General features: G+C 49.4%; 1 protein-coding gene across 1 annotated transcript in view; it reads left to right on the top strand.

Moving 5' to 3' along the window:
- SPMAP2L (sperm microtubule associated protein 2 like) overlaps window positions 1-2,965 on the top strand; it is a 28,387-nt gene extending 25,422 nt beyond the window's left edge. The window contains exon 6 of the mRNA XM_073340188.1: window positions 2,525-2,965. Coding sequence (XP_073196289.1) covers window positions 2,525-2,747 — 223 coding nt within the window. The 3' untranslated portion in view covers window positions 2,748-2,965. The remainder of the gene's footprint in view (window positions 1-2,524) is intronic.
- Window positions 2,966-15,310: the final 12,345 nt, after the last annotated feature.

Raw genomic sequence — 15,310 nt, 5'->3', positions numbered from 1 at the left:
AACTCACCTGTTTGGTATAACTTCCTCAAAGAGGAAGAGGTATAACTCACCTGTTTGGTATAACTTCAAGCAAAGAGGAAGAGGAGGAAAATGAGGTGAAGAGAGAAAGGGGAGAAGAGCTAGTGGAGGGGGGGCAGGGGTGGGTAGGGGGAGGAAAAAAGACGAAAAGGAAAGAAGAAAGGAAACTGCCTGACTTCCTCTGGGGAAGTAGGGAAACAAATTAAGCCCTGGGCTTGGTTATAACTCTTGGGGAGAGACAGATTCTGCTGTGATGGCCCCACTATCAAGCTCTGGGTAGACAGAAACCATCAGAAATGGTGAACCTGATCATAAGAATTCTCTGCTTTGGGTCCAGTTAGGGTAGCAGCTGGGGGACAGGTATAGAATTCTTAAGAGCTTTCCCCTGCAAAGTGCAGTCCTGAATGGCTTATCTGTTTTTCAGCACAGAGAGATGGGCTAACCAGGCTGCAAGTTATTTGCAGTGTAAAAAAAGGAAGGCCCTATTTATGGGGTCTCCCAAGAGAAGCAGAGGCAGAGTGTGCTAGGGAAACAGACAATCAAAAGTAGAAGGCAGTTTACTAGCAACTGTCCATCACCAACTTTGCAGCACCAGGTCGTACACTGCATGCACCTTTAAGCTAGGAGCTGGAGTCGTTAGGTGAAAGTCAATGGGATTTGGGCACCACTTCAGGTCTATTTCGAATGCCCATATTCCTTATTTTCAGCTGCCGCCTTTTGCTTCTTCACTGAGTGAAAATGCACCCCTTCCCCCATTTCGTTAAAAAATGTTCCCAGCCTTTGACCTGAAACATGGAGTGTGTCCCCCTTGCTTTGTGACGGGGAGAGGAATGAGATGGCAGGGTTTCCCCTCGTCCACACAGCAGCTCATTGTAATTCCCTGGCTCTTTTGATCTCATTTGCACAGTCACCCTAGTTCCCTTCGTTCATTTGACCACTGGAGTTCTGCACCAGAGCAGCTAAATATTCATGTACAAAGTGGCTTAGACCACATTTTGGTGTAGAGCTGATGGTTTTGCATCATGGCGAGGCACGCGGTGATGGAGGGTTTAGTAACGTAGGTAACAAAGAGAGCAACAAATCACTTTGCTTCCCAGTTCTGTAATGTGAGGCAATTCAGTCTCAGGGTGGAGCACCCCCGGTTCATCATGTGGACCCCAGATCCCAAGCCTCATGCCTGAGAGAACCCTGCTAATCTCCCAACCCCTGGGTCCCTCAACAGCCCTCGGGGAGGCAGCCGGAAATAAAGGCTGCACTCAGCTATCACGTCAGTGGCTTTATGGGGGCAGGACAAACCCTGAAATAGCACAAGAGACCATTTGTGGGCCTGTGGTGAGTCTCTCATCCTGCTTCCAGCCAGAGCACGGAGTACTGAGTCCCCAGAGCCCAGACATAGAATCATAGAATATCAGGGTTGGAAGGGACCCCAGAAGGTCATCTAGTCCAACCCCCTGCTCAAAGCAGGACCAATTCCCAGTTAAATCATCCCAGCCAGGGCTTTGTCAAGCCTGACCTTAAAAACCTCTAAGGAAGGAGATTCTACCACCTCCCTAGGTAATGCATTCCAGTGTTTTACCACCCTCTTAGTGAAAATTTTTTTCCTAATATCCAATCTAAACCTCCCCCACTGCAACTTGAGAATACAGATCAGCATTCACTAGCCCAAATAAGAGTCCATCTGAGCTCCAGTCCCAGGACAGGCACCTCCTGCCCCTGGCAGCACAGGCCAGGGTCTTGGTTGGGTGTGAGCTGGGAGGGTGAATCCTGGTTTCTGCTGCATTGCCTGGTGTCCATCTCCATGTCACTGGGCTCCTCGCTGGATCCAGGTTGTGCCTTCAGCCTTGCTGTGCCCATGCCCCCAACCTGCTCCCTGGGCTGACCCCCAGCCTGCAGGGCCAGGCTGTACATGGTCCTGCTCCCTCCCGCAGCAACATGTGCTCCCCACCTAACCCCACAGTCTTCTCCAGCCCCACCCCTGTGCCCACCGGTCGGCCCAAAGCCTGCCAGGGCTGCAGGCAGAGCTCCTGCTCTGGAGTGGCATTCCCCTCCTCCAGTGGGGAGTAGGTTGGCTTCAGGGAGTCAAGCCAGCCATCCCTTAGCCAGCAGAGCTCTGGGGCCAGCTCCCCTCTCCGCCCCCCCCAATTCAATCAGGGCTGGTGGGGTAGGACTAGACCTTTCACACTGGACCCATGTCCATGTGGAGTGGGGCCTCCACACCCAGCTCACTGCTTAGCAGGGTGACGGGTCCCTCAAGCACACACCTACTCCAGATATTTTCATGTACTCCTTAAGTTACATTGTCTCTATGGGTTTGGTTTTATTTACACCAGGCATTAAATGAAAACCAGTTTTAGGGCTGGTTGTTACAGCATTACCACCACAATCCTTATAGACAAACAACTACAATAATTCTGCAACAATGTGTCTAGTTTAATTCAAATAAACAAACCTATTCTGGGAACGCCCTGAAGCTCTGTCCATATTGCATGTTTGTGTTTTTCTCTAGGCCTCGTAGTTCTCCGGAGTGGCCCGTGCCAACAGCTGCGCTCACCTGTGAGGCTTCCCAGCGAGTTCAAGAACTTGCCTGTCCAAAATCAGTGCATCCAGGCTTCAAGCTAGACAGAAAGGTGATGGTGATGTTCAGCCAAACTGGGAAAGGGGAACCATTGCTCCTCCCTGTATCAGCTTTCAGCAACAGATTCACTTTGGTTGCTGCAGCCCGAGGTTAGCCCCGGAATAGACACGATGGCCTGTTTGCACTACAGAAACAGCTGGATGGTCCCACCAGTTCAGGAGATGGGGCAGAAGTTGCTTGATATGCTTTTTAATTACTGGGTTAAGAAAGTTTGCCAGACCTGCCGTGGCTGCTTAGCCATACTAACTGATGCCATTTTTAAAGTGTCTTTTTTCTTGTATTTTAGTGGTGACTTAAATGGTAGCCCATTTGCATGATGTCTTTTTTTTATTGCTTTGGTTGGTTGATAAAGATAATAGGGGTGACAGAATACACGTAAACTTCTGTAAGGGTTTTGACTTGGTACTGCATGACATTTTGGTTAAAAAAAAATATGATACAAAATTAACATGGCACACATTAAATTGATTAAAACTGGCTAACTTATAGGTCTCACACTGTAACTGTAAAAGGGGAGTCATCACTCTTTCCTGTATACAGCTTGGGCCTTTGATCTTGGCCTCATGTAACAGGTGAAACAAAAGCCCACTCCTCAGCGTGGAGCTTCAAAAAGCTTGGTTTTTGCGTAACTGGAGACAGGGAATTTACATTCACCTCCCCCGAGGCATTTCCCAGGAAATCCCCTTCACAATTGCCCATTCTCATCTGGCACATTGTTCAGTATAGTCCTTTGATCATTCACGCCTCACATCACAGCTGCCCTGCCCCCAGAGAGGTTACATACTATCCTGCCCCACGATAATAACCTTTGCATTTAATATAATGGACCGCAAAGATACTTAAACTTAATTCAGTAAGGTCTTCCAAGGATATTGCAGGCCATTGCCACATCTCGCACTATTACAACACAGGGAGAAACCTACTTCTGCATTTTGCTCACATAGCTTCTGTGAATTTTATTTGGGTGTAGTTCAGTGATTTCATTTCATATCATTTCATTTCAATCAGCTGGCTAAAATAAAAAAAACAATAACCATGAATCCCATTAGCCACAAAAATCTGGATGCTTTGTGCAATAGGTGGATTGTTGATGGTCAATATATTTCTTTGTCACAGTATTTCCTGTCGTAGCTGAAAAATAGATGTATTCTAGAAAAGCAATGCCTCCCTCTCTTTAGTGACTTCTGTTGTGTAGCAGTAGGGCTGTCTGGGAGGGAACATGTATATCCAGTTTATATTTTTGGATGCAGGTGTTTGCCTACTTCATGCCAGCTGTGAATGCCAAGAACAACATTTGGCTGAAATGACAGATCCCATTCTCTCTATTTCCCAGATACAATGTGGCCAGCAAAAGAAGAGAAGTACAATACTCATGTCCCCGAAAGTCCCCTGGCTGATCTTGCAAAACTCTACTTGCTAAATTGTCAAACAAGCTTCTTTGTGCTTCCTCCCATGCTGTACCTCCCTCTTGGGAGGAGCTCCCCTAAATACCCACCAAGCCACCTCACTGGCATCCTGCACCGCCCTCCTTTTCCATGAAGCATACAAAAAAACCTGACAAAGGTCAGGTCGCTGGTGTGCTAAGTCCACTGTCCATGATGCTGACCTGTATTGTCTTTGTTTCCTTGCACTCCCCCGTCTGTCTGTGTCCATCTGTTGTCTCTTGTCTTACACTTAGATTAAGTCTTTTTGTTCTATGTTTGTACAGTACCTAGCACAATGGGGTCCTGGTCCATGACTGGGCCTCCTCAGTGTTACCACAACGTATAGTTATAAATGTAGTTAGATGTTTGCCTGTGTTTGTTTCCTCTGTATGCTGTCAAAGCTCTGCACAGGTAGCTGGCATAGCAGACCTTGAGCAAACCGCCCAATGACCACAAGATCCATCACGGTGCAAAGGCACTTGGTCGGGTTTATTGTCAATCAGCATGGTCCTAGCTCCCCGGATCAGTGTCTAGTTACATTAGCACATGTATGCCCCGTGGTTATGGACCAGGTCAATGAATGGCGGGACTTTCCACTATCCCCTTGGCTGACCAAAGACACTTCCTCCAAGACTCCATTTTATACCTCAATGCAAACAAGTTACGTATTGCCCCGCTGACGTAGTTAGGTGCCACCCATCACCTTGTACACGGTTCGATCAAAACATCTCTGTCCATCATGCTGTCATCCTGACCTTATCTTTAAGATGGGTCAGCGTGTTCCTGTTCTCGTTAGGGAACGTGCTGGTATTGAGGTGCTGTTCCGGTACCACCCTTCTGGAATGTGTTTGTGTGAGTGTCCTGTGCCTAGCACCTCTTCGGAATGTGTGTTTCTGCAATATCAGTCCTGTTCTTGCCAGATTCAGTGAAGCCTAGCTCACAGCCTGACTTTGATCACAACTTTAGCCCAGGCCTCAGGCCTTATTCCAGGCTTCTGATACAAGGGCTTATGTCTCAGACTCTCTTTCTACCACATGCCCCCACTTTTTCTCTTTTTATGGGGAGGATGTTCACCCATTGATTGTCCTGGAAAAGCATAATTCATGGACTGAAGATGACACATTGGACTAAACAGTGTTAAGTAGTCACCTTACTTTACCATCCACACATTCATGCCTCATCTGTCCCATAATCTGCACATTCCCTCGTACGACTGATAGACAGATTTTATTTTTTAATTTTTTTTAGTTCCTTATGGTGGACCTGGGAGTGTTAGGCGTGGGACCATGACTGATGTGTGGGGTTTAGAGTTGTTTTTTGATAACTTTTGGGTGACATGAGAAGGCCTTCTACTTAATTGGTGATAGATGAGAAGGGCTTTGGTCACGGTTATAAGTGTATTGTGTTTATACTTTATAGAGTAGTACAGGTTTATAGATGGATATATATGAGGGATTACACGATTATTTTCTTGAATAGATGAATACCAGATATATTCCCGATAAGCCCTGCTAGAAGGAAAAGGCGGGGAGAACTAATGCACCAGGCTTTAAAGAGTCCCTTGCAGGTGGATTTTGTGGGGCCATTGCTCACCACACTGAGAAAGAACAGATTTTTATTTGTAGAGGCATTTCCCACCAGGAAGGAAGATAGCCCTGCAGCTGCTAAAATGCTGATGACGGAAGTGTTCCCCAAATGGGGACTACCACACAGTATTGATTCTGATAATGGACCTGCATTCATTGGGGAAGTATTCCAGAGCATGGGTACATGGGCTGGTATTCCCCTACCTTTGCACATTCCCTACCATCCTCTGAGGGCAGGTGGAAAGAATGAACAAGTCTCTTAAAATTGAATTATCCAAAGTGTGCAGTGAGTTGGGAACAAATTGGGATATGGTGCTACCATGGGTTCATGTGAGAATCCGGAGCCGTCCAAATTGCACCGGATTTAGCCCTTCTGAGGTGCTCTTTGGCAGACCGATGCATGGCTGGAGAAACTTGCTATACCCCCCAGATTGGGAAACTGTAAAAGCAATGGCAACAACAATCAGGATAAACAATCTTAAACACTGGTTGGGTATGGTCCAAGGGGCTGCTGCAGCATAACAAGCCGCAGAACAGCAAAAAATGAATCAAGCATTTGATGAAAAGAGTGATATTAAGCAATGGCAAATTGGAAGCCAAGTAATGGTTAAAAGTGACCCAGCACCTATTGTCATGTTTCCCCATTTTCTTTTTTAAAATTCACATGGGGCCCCCCTTGCTGGCAATTCATCGGGTCCAAATTTCATCAAACTTTGTGGGAATTTGCAGGGTAGGTATTAGAGGGTTCCCTAACTCATAGCTTTCTGCCAAGTTAGATCGTGATTCCTACAGAGGGCAGCTCATTTACTTAACAGATCAGTGGTTGGGGTCCCCAGTGTAGTTAGACGTTTGGTTGCGTGTGTTTCCTCCATATGCCATCCCAGCTCTGCGCAGGTAGCTGGCACAGCAGACCTCGAGCAGAATGCTCAATGACCACAAGATCCGACAAGGTGGCAAGGCACTTGGTCAGGTTTATTGTCAATGAAGCACAGTCCTAACCCCCCAGATCAATGTCTACAGTTATACTAGCACATGTATGCCCATGACAATGGATGCAGCTCAGTGAATGCCAGGTGGCTTTACCTTCCCGGGAGTCCTGTCAGCCCCCTCTCTTCGAGTCCAATAGGCCTCGGTTCAAACCAGGTGTACGAAGTAGGTGCCTGACATCAGACCTTCCATCCTCTCCTCCACCACACTGCCAGGTCCTCTACTGTGGGGGCCAGAGCTGGCTGGGATGTGATCAAGCCGCACACACAGCGAGAGGGGTGAGAGCAGTGCTCACAGCTGGAGAGGAGCAGGAAGCCTGCTGTAGCCTGCCTGGAGACATGGCCAGAAAGGTTAAATGCTGAGGGTAAAGTGCAGGACAAGAGAGTAGGACCCAGGGGAAGAGTAGCAGGATCGAAGTCTGTGAGGCTCTGGGAAAGTAATACAGTACAGCGGTTGGTGGACCAGAAAGAGCTTGGCATTGTGGTGGAGAGGCGAGTGGAAAGGCTGATGTCAGGACAAGTACCTTGTACATCTGGTGAGAAATGGCTTTACCGTACTTGGATCCCCTGGGGCCCATTGGGCCTGCTGATGCACTTTTCCCAGGCTTTTTCCCTGCTGGCTGCAGGCCTGCAGACTAAGCAGTTCCATGCCATCTATACTGTGTGAAGTGTTTTATTCCCCCCTTGCTTCTCTTGCCTTACAGATTAGTGTGTGCCCAAAATAGCTTATGCCCAAATAAATCTGTTAGTCTTTAATGTGCCACCGGACTCCTCGTTGCTTTTGTGGATACAGACTAACATGGCTCTGATAGATTAGCCTTTGTGTGCCTGGGGCACCCCTGGCGAGTTTCCATTGAGCAGGTTGGCTGGCTACCAGGTACACTCGCACACACAAACTTTGGAAGGACTTCCCCTTTTCTCTCTTCACTTATAATCCCTGTATTCTCCTCCTATGGTTGCTGTTTATCCACCCTTGAGCACAGAATTGTGAACGCACCACTGTAACCATTATCTAAGGTCCTTCCTTTCAATTGCCTGTGGCTCCAGCAGTTCTGTGAGATCCTCGGTCCATCTGTTGTTTCCTCTCATAAAGAAGGCCAACACCCTGACTTCCAAACAGCATTCAGTGGGGCTTGGTTTGTGGAGTCAGAGTGGCATTTCCAGGGCCCATTGATTTCAATGGGATTTGTGCTCCTCAACCACTTAGGCACTTTTGAAACTCCCACCCTAAAAGGTTTCAGAGTAGCAGCCATGTTAGTCTGTATTCGCAAAAAGAAAAGGAGTACTTGTGGCACCTTAGAAACTAACCAATTTATTTGAGCATAAGCATAAGTTTTTCCACTGAATGCATCCGATGAAATGAGCTGTAGCTCACGAAAGCTTATGCTCAAATAAATTGGTTAGTCTCTAAGGTGCCACTAGTACTCCTTTTCTTTTTGCAAATACAGACTAACACGGCTGCTACTCTGAAACCTAACAGACCTGTGTACTGGTTTATTTGTCCTCTGTAGGTTGAAACACAAATTGCAGACACTGCAAGGATGACTCTCACCCCTCCAAGAACACAACGTCTTGCCCAGCCGAAGATTCAGAAGAATACTTTGTGCTACAACCGGGGAAGTCCCGAGTCCGCGATCCGCCCAGTAAGGCAACGTGGCTGCAGCTCCTTGTCGTGGAGGGCCTTCCTCTCTATTGACGGGCTGTCACTGGTCTCCCTTAGATGACAAAGCAGACAATGCTTATGCATTCATAGAATCATAGAATATCAGGGTTGGAAGGGACCTCAGGAGGTCATCTAGTCCAACCCCCTGCTCAAAGCAGGACCAATCCCCAATTAAATCATCCCAACCAGGGCTTTGTCAAGCCTGACCTTAAAAACCTCTAAGGAAGGAGATTCTACCACCTCCCTAGGTAACGCATTCCAGTGTTTCACCACCCTCCTAGTGAAAAAGTTTTTCCTAATATCCAACCTAAACCTCCCCCACTGCAACTTGAGACCATTACTCCTTGTCCTGTCCTCTTCTACCACTGAGAATAGTCTAGAACCATCCTCTCTGGAACCACCTCTCAGGTAGTTGAAAGCAGCTATCAAATCTCCCCATTCTTCTCTTCTGCAGACTAAACAATCCCAGTTCCCTCAGCCTCTCCTCATAAGTCATGTGTTCCAGACCCCTAATCATTTTTGTTGCCCTTCGCTGGACTCTCTCCAATTTATCCACATCCTTCTTGTAGTGTGGGGCGCAAAACTGGACACACTACTCCAGATGAGGCCTCACCAATGTCCAATAGAGGGGAACGATCACGTCCCTCGATCTGCTCGCTATGCCCCTACTTATACATCCCAAAATGCCATTGGCCTTCTTGGCAACAAGGGCACACTGCTGACTCATATCCAGCTTCTCGTCCACTGTCACCCCTAGGTCCTTTTCCGCTGAACTGCCTAGCCATTCGGTCCCTAGTCTGTAGCTGTGCATTGGGTTCTTCCGTCCTAAGTGCAGGACTCTGCACTTATCCTTATTGAACCTTATCAGATTTCTTTTGGCCCAATCCTCCAATTTGTCTAGGTCCCTCTGTATCCTATCCCTGCCCTCCAGCGTATCTACCACTCCTCCCAGTTTAGTATCATCCGCAAATTTGCTGAGAATGCAATCCACACCATCCTCCAGATCATTTATGAAGATATTAAACAAAACCGGCCCCAGGACCAACCCCTGGGGCACTCCACTTGACACCGGCTGCCAACTAGACATGGAGCCATTGATCACTACCCGTTGAGCCCGACAATGTAGCCAACTTTCTACCCACCTTATAGTGCATTCATCCAGCCCATACTTCTTTAACTTGCTGACAAGAATACTGTGGGAGACCGTGTCAAAAGCTTTGCTAAAGTCAAGAAACAATACATCCACTGCTTTCCCTTCATCCACAGAACCAGTAATCTCATCATAGAAGGCGATTAGATTAGTCAGGCATGACCTTCCCTTGGTGAATCCATGCTGACTGTTCCTGATCACTTTCCTCTCATGCAAGTGCTTCAGGATTGATTCCTTGAGGACCTGCTCCATGATTATTCCGGGGACTGAGGTGAGGCTGACTGGCCTGTAGTTCCCAGGATCCTCCTTCTTCCCTTTTTTAAAGATTGGCACTACATTAGCCTTTTTCCAGTCATCCGGGACTTCCCCCGTTCGCCACGAGTTTTCAAAGATAATGGCCAATGGCTCTGCAATCACAGCCACCAATTCCTTTAGCACTCTCGGATGCAACTCGTCCGGCCCCATGGACTTGTGCACGTCCAGCTTTTCTAAATAGTCCTTAACCACCTCTTTCTCCACAGAGGGCTGGCCATCTGCTCCCCATGTTGTGATGCCCAGCGCAGCAGTCTGGGAGCTGACCTTGTTAGTGAAGACAGAAGCGAAAAAAGCATTGAGTACATTAGCTTTTTCCACATCCTCTGTCACTAGGTTGCCTCCCTCATTCAGTAAGGGGCCCACACTTTCCTTGGCTTTCTTCTTGTTGCCAACATACCTGAAGAAACCCTTCTTGTTACTCTTGACATCTCTTGCTAACTTTTAGTGTTTAAAAAACAGCTTAGGGCTTCACAACCCAGTACCCTCCTCCCTGCCCGCAGAGAACCTCTGGGCAATGGTTCTGGTGCAATCCGCTGGATCCCGGGTGCCTGGCTTATGGTGCTCAGATACCCTGAAGATGTGCAAGGCATGAACACGAGGCAGACGGATAGATGGCGGGTGGGTGAGTAGGTAAGAGATGGACAGACTGGAGGACAGTGGGGACTGGAAGGGGAGGAGGGATAGCTCAGTGGTTTGAGCATTGGCCTGCTAAACCCAGGGTTGTGAGTTCAATCCTTGAGGGGGCCATTTAGGGATCTGGGGCAAAAATTGGGGATGGGTCCTGCTTTGAGCAGCAGGTTGGACTAGATGACCTCCTGAGGTCCCTTCCAATCCTGGTATTCTATGATTCTATCACTGCACAGATCCTCTCATTCTCCTCCATGCATAAGGGCCCAGAGAAGCTGCTCTACCCATTAGGCTGAAGTAACTGCTGCAGAACAGGCCTGCAGCCAGTCTGTAGCCTGGGACAAGGATTCTTTCTCCCACCCATGCATTTGCCTGGCACCTGACATGGTTCACAGGCTGGCACTGCGCTTTGGACTTGCCCCAGTAGAAAAAGGAGCAATTGTTGCAGCAGTACAGATCCATTTGAAGCTTGTCCAGCTTATGGGAAGAGGGAGACTCAGTGGTTAAGATGGAGAGTGCACCATGTAGGGCAGCAAAGGTGAGGCATGGAATGAAAGTGCTTTGGCATAGGATAGCCTGACAGGCCGGGGTGATCTAGTCTCATCGGAGAGGGGGCCTGACTGCAGGATCTCAGCTAGCCAAGGGTTGCTCGAGACTGAAGTCTGAGTCTGTGGAATGGACCAGAACAAAGGGGCAGGGTCTGGAGTTGAGGGAATTCCTCTCCTTCATTTCCCTCTCCTCAGCTGGTTCTTTCCCATCAATAGCTCTGAAATCCGCTCTTTCCTCTCCATCCCAACCACTAACACCCTGGCCCTGGACTTGATTCTCTTTTGCCCAAGCTCCTTGGGCCTTATCTTTGGTATTACAGTGGTTCCCTCAGCCATCAGGCCTTGCTGTGCTGGGCACTGCACACACGCAGTGAGAGAACTTTTACAGTCTAAGTGGACAGGGGAGGGAGGAGTAACTGGGGCACAGAGAAGGGAGGTGACTTGCCCAAGATCACATTGTACGTCAGAAGAACAGGAGTACTTGTGGCACCTTCGAGACTAACAAATTTATTTGAGCATAAGCTTTCGTGGGCTACAGCCCACTTCATTGGATGCATAGAATGGAATATATAGTACGAAGATATTGTGACGGAGCAAGGCCAGATGGCTATAGAAAAGTAGTGGGAGATAGATATATTAGCTCCAGGCTAAATAAATCCTTGGTACCAGGATAAGTGAAATGGTGGAAGCTCCAGGTCAATTAAGACACCTGGAGCCAGTTAAGAACTTTCCAGAAGACAGGGAGAATGCTAGGTTGATTGGGACACCTGAAGCCAATCAGGGGCTGGCTGAAACTGGTTAAAAGCCTCCCAGTTAGTCAGGTGGGTGTGGATGTCAGGAGCTGTGGGAGGAAGTTGTGCTGTCGGAGAGACTGAGCAGTACACACCATATCAGGCACAAGGAAGGAGAGCCCTGAGGTAAGGGTGAAGTGGAGCTTGAGGAAGTGAGGGCTGCTGTGGGGGAAGTAGCCCAGGGAATTGTACATGTCATGTTTCTGAAAGGTCAGCTACCATAGCTGATACTATTAGGATCCCTGGGCTGGAGCCCGGAGTAGAGCGTGGGCCCGGGCTCTCCTCCTCCTCCTCCCCCACCTTTGCCCCCTGATTAATCACTGAGACTGGGAGACAACAGAGACTGTGCAAGGAAGGATAACTTCTCCTCACCTCCCTCGCTGGCTTATGATGCAAATGGCTCAGTAGACTGTGACACTTGTCTCTAGAAAGAGAAGGGTTACGTGGAGGGTCACAGTGAGTCTCTGAGGCTAGCGAAATCCGCCAGGAAACGCGGGACCCATGGAGGCAAGGACAGAGCTTTGTCACAACTGGTGTCAGGAGTGGGACTTCATTCACAGCATGGCGGAAGAAAGAGGTTTAAAAAAAAGTGCACTGGGGTTTTGGATTTTTTTTTTGTTTTTTGTTTGTTTGCTTTGTACCACAGTGGAGGAGGTGGTCAAAGCTCTGGTACAAGCCATGGCAGCCCAGCAGGAGGCCACCCAGGTTCAGGCAATGGCACAACAGGAGTCTATGCGGCTACAGCAGGAAACCAATCAATTAATGATGAGCCAGGCGACCCAAGATCGTGCCCTCTTGAGAGAGGCGGTGGACCAGCTGAAGATCCTCACCACCCAGGCCCAGGGGTCTGACAGGACGCTAACCCTGAGGGCCACTGCTCATCTGCCAAAGATGACGTCAGGAGATGACATAGAGGCATATCTCCTCTCATTCGAAAGGACTGCTCAGCGTGAGGAGTGGCCCCAGGAGCAGTGGGCCAGCATTCTCACCCCTTTTTTTTGTGTGGAGAGGCCCAGAAGGCCTACTTTGACTTGCCTGCCATGGATGCCACTGACTATACCCGTCTGAAGGCAGAGATCCTAGCACGATCAGGGGTAATGGCAGCGGTAAGGGCCCAGAGGTTCCATGAGTGGAAATACCAGGAGAACAAACCCCTGAGGTCCGAGCTATTCGACCTCATACACCTCGCATTGAAGTGGTTACAGCCCGAGGTGTGCAGGCCAGAGGAGATTTTGGAGACCCTGGTCATAGACCATTACATGCGGGGACTGCCGCCAGATCTCTGCAAATGGGTAGGCCAGAACGATCCTTCCACGTACGAGATGATCACGCTGATAGAAAGACAGATGACAGCCAGGGAACTGACCCGACTCCCCAAGGAAGGCCCCTTTCGAAGCAAGCACCCGACCCCAACCCTGGAAGGTTGGGCAGCCAAACCCCCGGGGAGTCCTAGGTGGAAGGGGGGGGGGGGCTGAAAACCAGCGGGGACCCCAGAAGGAAGGGATTGGCCTGAGTGGGGAGAACCCCAGGACTAAACCCCCTAGCCCCCGGGATAGGGGAGTGATTAAAAGCAATTATAGATGTTATGCATGTGGGGAGTGGGGACACATAGCAGCACAGTGTCCCAGCACCGAGGAGCCTATGCAATGTAACTTGGGGGATTGGGGGGTCCCATGCTCCCTTATCCACCTCGCGGGGGTCGCATTAGCCCCGCATAATTACACCAGGCCAGTGAGGATAAATGGAGCAGAGACTACAGTGCTTGTGGACTCCGGGAGTGCTATCACCCTTATATCGGGGAAGCTGGTAAAAAGTAGTCAGCTGCTACAAGCCAAACGCGTAGCAGTGACGTGTGTGCATGGGGCCATGAGCCATTACCCCACCATCCCAGGGGAGATAGAGGTTCAGGGAAACCCCATTGAGGTGACCGTGGGCGTAGTTCCTAAACTCCCATATCCTGTAGTCATTGGGAGGGACTATCCAGGGTTTGATAATTTACTCGCCCTGGAGAGGCTGGAGGGAGGTGGGGATCCTGAGACAGCAACTTGTCACTGGAGGAATGTCAACACCCGATGTTCGCTGAGATTTCTCAAGATCTGTTCTCAGCCACCCGAAAGACGCGGAAGACAAAAAAAGAGAGGAAGGCTGCGAAGGCCTTGGGAACCCGGATCCTGACCCAGGGCCAGAAGACCTCCCTAGTAGGCAGATGGACGCGAGCAGCCAACAGAGAAACTTCCACCACAGAAGGTGAGCCAGAGGCTGCCCCCAGCCATGACGGTGGCGAGCCATTGGAATAAGCAGAAGCCGGCCCCTGGGAGCTTAGGCAGGTTAGTCCTGGGAGAGAGACTTTTAGGCGGGACCAGGCGGAGGACCCCAGATATGATAACGCCAGGAAAGAGGTGGCTGAGATCGATGGGATACCCATGGATGGGAAGGTCCGGGGTCCCGGACCTTACTTTATAGTGAAGAAAGATCTCCTGTACCGCATAGTGCAAATGCAGGAGCAAGAGATACAACTTCTGGTGCCACAAAAACATCAAAAAGCCATATTGAGTCTCGCCCACAGTCACCTGTTTGGAGGACACCTAGGGGTAGAGAAAACCCAGGCACGGATCCTGCGGAGGTTCTTCTGGCCAGGAGTACATGAAGATGTCCAGCGATACTGCACCTCTTGTCCGGAGTGTCAGTTACATAGCCCTCACCCACACTTGCGGGCTCCTTTGATACCTCTTCCAATAATAGAGGTTCCTTTCGAACAGATAGCCATGGATCTGGTAGGGCCCCTAGAGAAGACAGCTCGGGGTCACCAACATGTGCTTGTACTGGACTATGCAACCTGGTACCCGGAAGCTGTTCCCCTACACAACACAGCTTCCAAGACAATAGCTAAGGAGCTAGTACAGATCTTTGCCCGGGTTGGGCTACCCAAGGAGATATTGACTGATCAAGGGACACCTTTCGTGTCCAAGTTGATGAAAGATCTCTGTTCATTGCTCCATGTACAAGCCCTACGGACCTCTGTATACCACCCACAAACAGATGGCCTTGTGGAAAGGTTCAATAGGACCCTCAAGGCCATGATCAGGAAAGTGGTGAGCCGGGATGGGAAAGATTGGGATACCCTATTGCCTTACCTCATGTTCGCCATCCAGGAGGTTCTGCAAGCCTCCACGGGTTTCTCTCTATTCAAACTACTATATGGGCGCCACCCTCAGGGTATATTGGATATAGCCAGAGAAGCCTGGGAAGAGGAGCCAAATCCCGGAAGGAACATAGTTGAGTGTGTACTGCAGATGAGAGATCGGATAGCCCGAGTTATGCCCATGTACGGGAGCACTTGGAGAGAGCACAGGAGACCCAACGAACCCATTATAACCACCAAGCGAAGCTTCGACAGTTCCAACCAGGGGATCAGGTGATGGTACTGGTGCCCACAGCAGAAAGTAAACTGTTGGCCCCGTGGCAGGGACACCAGGTGGTTCTTATCCCTCCAACCATTCCAGTTCCGCATATGGCACAGGGGTGGATGCCACCATGGCAACGCTCATGGTCTGTCACGAGCATACT

The sequence above is a fragment of the Lepidochelys kempii genome, chromosome 4 (genome assembly GCF_965140265.1).
Source record: "Lepidochelys kempii isolate rLepKem1 chromosome 4, rLepKem1.hap2, whole genome shotgun sequence".
Classification (NCBI taxonomy): Eukaryota; Metazoa; Chordata; order Testudines; family Cheloniidae; genus Lepidochelys; species Lepidochelys kempii.
The sequence above is the reverse complement of the archived record's forward strand: the minus strand, read 5'-3'. Positions and strand labels throughout refer to the sequence as shown.